A 9,227-nucleotide genomic window follows, 5' to 3' on the forward strand; every position below is an offset into this window, starting at 1 on the left:
GCTCTAAAGCTTTGTTATTGTCTTCTTACCTACGAATGGGGTTAACCTTTCTGGTTCTCTGTCTGCACAAGTGTTTTATCTCCAGATTACCCTTCTTTCGGGGGTTGGTGATGTGCTTGTTCTCCCCACTGCCCTTTTCGTTCTCTCAATATGTTGTGCATGATTATGGGGCAATGTGACAATGGCCTACACAAAAAGAAAGCTGGGGAGGGGGGGGAGATGCCACCACCCCCCCTTTATCCAGCAAAGACTAATCTGCTTATTTTGCTTGTCCTTCAGAGAGAAGAGTGGAAGAAACCGGGTGATGAGAAACCAAACACACACTGCAGAATTCATCCTGATAGGCTTCTCAACAACAAGGGGGTTGCAGAATGTTCTGTTTGCACCATGCCTGGCGTTCTACCTGGTTTTGTTAGGTGGAAACACTGCTATTGTTACAATGGTCTGTCTGGATCCTCGTCTTCACACACCTATGTATTTCTTCCTGTGTAATTTCTCTGTGGCAGAGGCTCTGGTCACATCCACTGTGGTCCCCAGAATGTTGGCAGGCCTAATGGTGGAAAGAAGCGCTATATCCTTTGGAGGGTGCCTGGCTCAATTTTACTTCTATTTTTCGCTGGGATCCACAACCTTCCTCCTGCTGGCTGTAATGTCAATTGACCGCTACGTGGCCATTTGCCATCCTCTGCATTACTCTGTCATCCTGAGCAGCAGAGTTTGCATCCAGCTTGCCCTTGGATCCTGGGCGATTCCCTTTCTTTTCATGATTCCCCCAACCATATTAAGGTCCCAGCTATCCTTTTGCAGCTCTAATCAGATCGACCACTTCTTCTGCGATAACGCACCCTTGCTCAAGCTCTCCTGCTCAGACACCCGCCTCATTGAGCTTGGGGACTTCCTCCTTGCGATTCTGTTTGTCTTAAGCTCTTTTGTTGTCATAATAGCATCCTATGTCGCTATCATCTCCACCGTTCTGAAGATCCCCTCTAACACCGGTCGGCAGAAGACCTTCTCCACCTGCACCTCACATCTCGTTGTGGTGGGCATCGGCTATGGCACTGCTATCTTCATTTACGTGAGGCCTGGCAAGAGCCACTCCACAGATATGAACAAAATGGTAGCCCTCTTGACGTCTGTAGTGACCCCGTTCCTAAGTCCCTTCATCTTCACCTTGAGGAATCAGAAAGTCAAGGAGGTCTTCAGTGACTGGTTGGGGAATTTAAGAGGTTTACAGAGAACAAAACTGTGACTGGTGAGGATCATAAAAAAGGACTGCATTTCTGGTACAGACCAAGAAGAAGAAGAAGAGTTTGGATTTGATATCCCGCCTTTCACCCCCTTTAAGGAGTCTCAAAGCGGCTAACATTCTCCTTTCCCTTCCTCCCCCACAACAAACACTCTGTGAGGTGAGTGGGGCTGAGAGACTTCAAAGAAGTGTGACTGGCCCAAGGTCACCCAGCAGCTGCATGTGGAGGAGCGGAGACGCGAACCCGGTTCCCCAGATTACGAGACTACCTCTCTTAACCACTACACCACACAAGGTCTAGCAAAGTATTTAACAGTAATCAGTAAGGATGCTCTGGGCACTCAGAAAGAGAGCATGAAATTGCTGACCATTATTTATTGTGTCGCTACTCACCCTAGTAATAGGGTTGTCAAATTTGCAGATGACACAACTGTGATTGGGCTCATCTCTGAAAGGGAGGGTGAAATGGATTATAGAGATGAGGTGGAGCGGCTGACAGAGTGGTGCAGAGCTAACAACTTGCTCATAAATACAAGGAAGACAAAGGAACTTGTGGTGGACTTTAGGAGACAGAAGAGCAATGTCCAGCCACTTTTGATTGATGGGGTCTGTGTGGAGAGGGTAACAACGTTCAGATTTTTGGGCATTGAATTACAAGAGGATCTGTCCTGGAGTGTCAACACAAGGGGGCTTGTGAAGAAGGCGCAGCAGAGACTGTATTTTTTGAGAATACTAAGGAAAAACCATCTTCCGCAGAAACCATCTTCCGCTGCTTGCCTTCTATCACTGTGCCATTGAGAGCGTGCTTACTTATGGCTTATGTGTGTGGTACGGAAGCTGTACTACCCAGGACAGGATGGGGTTGCGCAGGGTTGTGAAGGCAGCAGAGAGCATTGTTGGCTGCCCACTCTCCACCTTAGAGCAGATTTATGCCACAAGGTGCCATAGGAAGGCACTGGACATAGTAAAAGATCCATCGCATCCTGGTCACTGTCTCTTCGAGCTCTTGCCGTCGGGACGGAGATACAGGACGATGAAGACAAGAACGAGCCGTCTTAAGAACAGCTTCTTCTCCAGAGCGATCTCGGCCCTGAATGGGAAGCCCGGACTTTGAAAGTCATCAAATCTCCTTTGCTGTATTTTACTATATTTTTTAATTATTGTTTTTATGGAGCAGCCAAGTAATTTCATTGTCCCCGAAGGGGGCAATGACAATAAAGATATTATTATTATTATTATTATTATTATTATTATTATTATTATTATCCTCCACAGCACCCGGCGTTCAGATGTATATGGAAATTCATTGTAGCTATCATGGCTTATAGCAGTTAGCAGAGATAGTGACAGGTTTCAGAATCTTTCTGCACCTCTGGGGATAGTCAACCAGCCTATGGATATTTGCTTCTTTTAATATTTTTAGCCTGTTGTACCGAATGCCATCTTCGGCACACAGACCAACTTCGTCGCATAAAAATCCTGCCTTGTCTTTTATATAGACTTTTTTGTATTTTATGATTTTTATTATCTAAATCATACCAATAAAGGCTGGATGAGTATAGACTTTGTAGTCTTTTCTGGGCTTCCAACAGAGGGCCCCTTGGTGAAAATGCACTTGGAGGCTTCTGGTCTTATAATAATTATAATTATTATAATAATTATAATTTATGTAGAACTGATAGAAAGGACTGACAGAATCCAAGACCAGGGAGAAGAGACAGTGGAAGGAGTTCGGAAAAAAAATAAAAAATCTATTTAGAGAAATATTGTAAAATTATTGTAAAATTAATGAATGTTAGGAAATGTTGGAATGAAATTACATGACTTTAGTAGAAATATTATAAGGAGTTAAGTATAAATAAATTTTAAGGTTTTAACGATAAGATAAGGTAAAAATAAATTAAGATAACTAAAAGATAGAAAGCAGTGAAAGACGGAAAGGATTTGCTGATATAATTAACAACTGGAATACAAAAATGGGAGGTGTGAGGAGGTCGAGGAAATAAATTAATGAAAGATAAGGATTTTGATGTATTGTGCTTTTTTGATGTATTTTTTCCCCCTTGTGTTTTGATGTATTGTGTTTTTTTGCTTTTTTTCTATGTAACTTTTTACTCTTTTTTCCTCTTCTCTTTTCTCTTTGTTTTTCTTTTTTGTGTAACTTTTGAACTTCTAATAAATATTATTTAAAAAAACATAATAATTATAATTTTATTATTTATACCCCACCCATCTGGCTGGGTTTCCCCAGCCACTCTTGCCAGTCAGAATGAATTTTTGAAATTGAAGCACAGTGGGAAACAACTCCTTGGGATTTCTGTTTGCTTGCAGGAAGGTTAGACCATGTTGTGTCAAAGCAAGTGTCATCTCACACTTTCTAGGGCACCTTCCCATCACTTTCCTTATTGCAAAAAAGTCTGATCTTTGGAGGATGCAGGTTTGTTGTGGAAGACCCCAGTCAGCTATAGCTGCACAGCCTGAATTTGCCGATTCCTGACTGAATCCCACCTGAAAATAGATAATAGATCAGAAGTGGATACACTGGGCTGATGCTTTCAGTGCAGTATCCACAGCGACTTCCTGAAAGCAAAGTTTAGATTGCAGCTCCCCCGACAATAGCCATACTGGGAGAAGAAGAAGAGCTAGTGGTTTAATGTACCATTTGTAGACTTCAACTTCAATTGCTCTAAACAAGACCCTGGAGCCTTCCATCCTGGAAGTGGAGAAGCTTAGCGGTTGCCAATTCAGTGAGGACTACAGAGACTTGGTACTTATCCAAATCAAGCCCTTAATTTGCAATTACCATTTTGTTTTAATAGACAAACTTTTTAATGAGACCCAGAAGGACTTTATGACATTTTCTTAATTGATCTCGGTTGGTCCCTTTTAAAAATAATTTCACCAGGCACATCTGAGCTAATGGCAACCTTTTGAAATACTGGCGACACCCGCTGGAGAATTCTGGGCTCGTTGTCATCATTCCAGCACAGCATCCAGGCCCGAAGTAGTCACTGTGGGGCAGATTAATAACAAACTAAATGATAAACTACACTAGCCTAACTTGGGGAGGTGGGGGCAGGAAGCAAGCCATTTTTAGGCTGAAATATGGACATGTGGCGCTATGGCTGCCAATCAGCCAGTAATTCACTGCTCTGTCCTGTATAAAGCACATTTTGGCAAGCAACATGAATCAGATGATTAAAATATATAATGTGTGGCAGTATCAGACGGTGCAGGCAGGGCTGTATTGCTGACCTGGCTTCCCACTGTGGCATACATACCCTCCAACGTTTCTCCAATGAAAATAAGGTAAAGGGACCCCTGACCATTAGGTCCAGTTGTGGCCGACTCTGGGGTTGCGGCACTCATCTCGCTTTATTGGCCAAGGGAGCCGGCGTACAGCTTCCGGGTCATGTGGCCAGCATGACTAAACCGCTTCTGGCAAACCAGAGCAGCACACGGAAACGCCGTTTACCTTCCCGCCGGAGTGGTACTTATTGATCTACTTGCACTTTGACGTGCTTTCAAACTGCTAGGTTGGCAGGAGCAGGGACCGAGCAACGGGAACTCACCCCGTCGCGGGGATTCGAACCGCCGACCTTCTGATTGGCAAGCCCTAGGCTCTGTGGTTTAACCCACAGTGCCACCTGCGTCCAGTGAAAACAGGGACGTCCTATTCCATCAACCTCATCATCATATCTAGACCCTGCCACTCTGGGCGGCTTCCAACAGATATAAAAACATAATGAAACTATACAGGGCCACTTTCAGGTGTTTTCTAAAAGCTATATTATTAGTTATGTCCTTGGCTCAGGGGTCACACCCTCCAACACTTCTCTGACAAAAATCAGGATGTCCTAAGGAAAAGTGGGACATTCCAGGATCAAATCAGAAACCAAGATGGCTTCTGTATATCTGGGACTGATCCTGGAAAATAGGTACACTTGGAGGGTCTGTGCATGTCACTGAAGGTTGCTGAGGATGTGGGGAGGAGAAGGCAGTGGGAGTTCAATTTGATGCTGGCACTGAGTCAGGAGCAGCAGATTGGCTCCACTGTCACACCAGCACAATGGCAAGCTCCCTGCTGCCTTGCCCCATCCAGTAACTGGCAGTGATACGTGGCATTAGGAAGGAGGTCAGGTCAGAAGTGCAGCCCCACCTATGCCGCTTTAGTCCTTTAGTCGTGTCCGACTCTTTGTGGCCCCCTGGACCAGAGCACGCCAGGCACTCCTGTCTTCCACTGCCTCCCGCAGTTTGGTCAAACTCATGCTGGTAGCTTCGAGAACACTGTCCAACCATCTCGTCCTCTGTTGTCCCCTTCTCCTTGTGCCCTCCATCTTTCCCAACATCAGGGTCTTTTCCAGGGAGTCTTCTCTTCTGCTACTGCTTGTCAAATATTGTTTGCTCTTGAGCTTCTCACTGGACCCGCCAGGCTCCACCAACATGCCGCAGAGGGAAATCAGGCACATATATTTCGGGCTCACGTTCTTGCAGAAGCCAGAACAGTACAGTCAGAGGCCAGGGTGCCATCTGTAATTCCAGGATGTCCCACTCTAAGCAGGACAGTTGACAGGTAAGTATCCACAAACCACACATGATTCTGAGCAATGACACTGTCACCCCTCTAGTTCATATTTATCTATAGATCTTATCAAGGGGGAACAAACTGTGTAGGGGGTGCAGGGGCCTTGTGCCAGACCTGTGTGGCTACTCAGAATTTTCCCAAGTGTGTTGGCTCTGGCTAACCCACATCCAACCTTCCTGCATTGGGTAGGAAGGTCAAAGGATTATTTTACATGTGTTTTTTTCGTGACTGTACTCGGTTCCCTATCACGGGGAGGATTCTAAGCGCATTCAGCCGAAACTCGCTTCAGACCTCTGCATCTGATGTAGGAAAGTCCGGAGGTGGAGTATATATCCCAAGTCCCCCAATTTTCCAGAGACATGCCCAGAATCACAAAAGCCATTCCAGTTTCTGATTTGATCCCGGAATGTCCCTATTTCCTATGCCAGTGCTGCCACGGAGGAGGAAGAGCCAGCGCTTGTCCCGAGCAGTGGCGATAGCGAGGGAGCATCTCGATGCCTCCCCAGGGCCACTGCTGTCGGCCTCCTCCCTTGGGCACCTTGGGCGCCTCTCCTGATATGCCCTGTGGAGGACCTTAAGGTCCACAAATGACAACACCTTGGAGGTCCCAAGTCGCAAGGTGGTTAGATTGGTCTCAACTAGGGCCAGGGCCTTTTCAGTACTGGCCCCGACTTGGTGGAACGCTCTTGTCACAAAAGACTAGGACCCTGTGGGACTTGACATCTTTCCGCAGGGCCTGCAAGACAGAGCTGTTCCGCCTGGCCTTTGGTTTGGACTCAGTCTGACCCTTATGTCTTCCCTCCCCTTACGGTTTTGATCTATGGGCTACTTTTAAAATGAGGCTGCATTTTAAATTGCATTTTAACTAGTATTTTAAATTGGGGTTGTTGTCCCCCCTCCTATTATGTTTCTATTGTAATTTTACCCGGGGATGGCAGGTATAAATAAAATTTATTATTATTTATTATAGCAGCTGCTGGAGAGTGGGCAAGGAGAAGGAGAGACTGCCACCACCGAGTCCTAGCCCCAAGTGACGCGCCAGCTCTGAGGGGCAGGCAGAGGGCAGAGCCGCCCTGGGCGGAAAGAAAGGGGGAGCAGAGCACAAGGAGTCAGTGGAAACAGTTGGTCCTGGCAGCTATTAACCACTCTCAATTCCACCCTGATAATTGCCACCTGCTCGGATTTTAACTTGTCTGAATTAATTTTAAGGTGTATTTTAATTAAGTGATGCCTGTTTTTATGCTTATTGTGTTGTTTTTATGATGTTAGCCACTCTGAGCCCGGCCTCAGCCAGGGAGTTCAGGATACAAATAAATTATTATTATTATTATTATTATTATTATTATTATTATTATTATTATTATAAAAAACCTTTGTGGGTCCACATCTAATCTTGCCCCTTTCTAAAAAATTGTTGTTGTTTTTTTATATAATATTTTATTAAGATTTTCAAATAGAAAAAAAAGGAAAAGAAAAAAAAAACACAAAATACAAAAATGGAAATACAAAAATAAAAACATATAAAAACAATACAATTTCCATGATATTTCTTACATTTGCTTGCTTCCCGGACTTCCCCACACCTCCCTCTCTGTATTCCAATTCCATTATTTTAGTCAGCAAATCCCTTCCCTCTACCACATCCTTATTTTTATCTTAATGTTTTATACCTTTAGTTTTTCATCTTTTAACCATCCATTTTTCCATATTTCTTCACCACATTATTGCTAATAACCCTTTAACCTCAATCCAACATCATTCTAGCATTCATTAATTTTATAGTGTTTTTGTAAATAGTCTTTAAATTTCTTCCAATCTTCCTCCACCAGCTCTTCTCCCTGGTCTCGGATTCTGCCGACCTTTCTAAAAATTTGTTTATTGGCATGTGTTTTTCTTTTCTTTGGTAAATCTGCCAAAGAATAAAATAAAATAAGATCAAGATCAAGGGTTTTTCTCAGGATGCTGGAGGGTTTGTGTTAAGTTGTGGGTGAACATATCAGACGACACAGCAATTCTTCAAACAGCTCTTGTTTATTCACAGGCCAGAACAGAACTGAACTGAAGGGTTCAGCCAGCCTGCTTATATAGAGCTCCACTACAATGCAACTGTAACACTTTCTGTAACTATCCAATCACTGAACGTCACTTTCAATCCCTTATTTGCATATGTGGACCTGAGTGAAAACTATCTACAGTATCCCCCTGCTGGCCCAGGGTGACTTCAGTACATAACAGTTTGTGCTTTGTCCCATTGATGTACTGGCGGCGGCACTCAGCCTTCTGATAGGAAATGCTCTGTGGGCAGGGGGAGGAAAAATGGGGGGTCAAGGAGAGTCAGATGGAGGAAGTGAGAAATGTCCCTATTCTCATCTGAGGAATAGGGAAACTGGGGGTGAGTGCAAGTGCACATGGTCTCATGATCCCTGCATAGTTTGTGCCCTCACATGTTCTTTAGACTGCCTGGATAGGACTAGGAAGACAGTTTTAAACTCTGAATGCATTTGTAATTTATGTGCCTTGAAATAATTATAGCAAAATCAGAGTGAGGGTTCCATCAGTAATACAAGCAAGGTAATCAAACCAGGCAGAGGGCCTTCTCGGTAGTGGCGCCCACCCTATGGAACGCCCTCCCACCAGACGTCAAGGAAATAAACAACTATCCGACTTTTAGAAGACATTTGAAGACAGCTCTGATTAGGGAAGTTTTTAATGTTTGAAGTTTTATTGTGCTTTTAATGTTCTGTTGAAAGCCGCCCAGAGTGGCTGGGGAAGAAATAAATTATTGTTATTATTATTATTAATCACAGGCCAATAAATTTAAAGATTATAATACAAAATTAATATTGTGATACTTACAAAATGGATGACTAAAACCCCCAAGACAATGTGTTATAGTGTAATGCAAATATTTGTAACAGCCGATGCATCAATGAAGTTACAAAACAGTACAGGACTAAGTGCCAATAACCAATATGAAAGCTATATATAATGGAGGCACTAAACAGTAAGTGACATAAGTAATAAACAATGCAAAGGTTGTATATCAATAAATAAATTCCATGTGTCCCAAGGGTTAAATGGACACTATATATCAGTAGAAATTGGTACAGATATCAGTGAAATGAATAAATGAAGTTAACAAATACCATACATCAGGGGATTTTATATACAAATTCCAGGCGGTAGTAAAGTCAATATTGATGAAAACTCTGGAATATTTTTTTGTTTTGCTATTTCCTCAGAAACTACAGTAATAGACAGCAACCAAGATTGATTCTTCCCATGACATCACTGGGCACACCTCAATTTAAAAATGAATAAATCAAAACAAATCCACTTGTTAAAAATGGGCAATTGAAAAGTGTGGCACAAATTAATGACTAACAGGAATACATG

The 9,227-nt window shown here is 43.3% G+C and overlaps 1 protein-coding gene across 2 annotated transcripts in view; it reads left to right on the forward strand.

Annotated features, from left to right (window-relative positions):
* Positions 1-1,289, forward strand: part of LOC310668233 (olfactory receptor 6V1-like) — a 29,921-nt gene extending 28,632 nt beyond the window's left edge. For both annotated transcript variants that reach the window (XM_083421257.1, XM_083421258.1), the window contains one exon: positions 280-1,289. In XM_083421257.1, coding sequence (XP_083277383.1) covers positions 305-1,249 — 945 coding nt within the window. In that variant the 5' untranslated portion in view covers positions 280-304 and the 3' untranslated portion in view covers positions 1,250-1,289. The remainder of the gene's footprint in view (positions 1-279) is intronic.
* Positions 1,290-9,227: the final 7,938 nt, after the last annotated feature.

The sequence above is a fragment of the Podarcis tiliguerta genome (genome assembly GCF_965153285.1).
Source record: "Podarcis tiliguerta genome assembly, chromosome: 17".
NCBI classification, from domain to species: domain Eukaryota; kingdom Metazoa; phylum Chordata; class Lepidosauria; order Squamata; family Lacertidae; genus Podarcis; species Podarcis tiliguerta.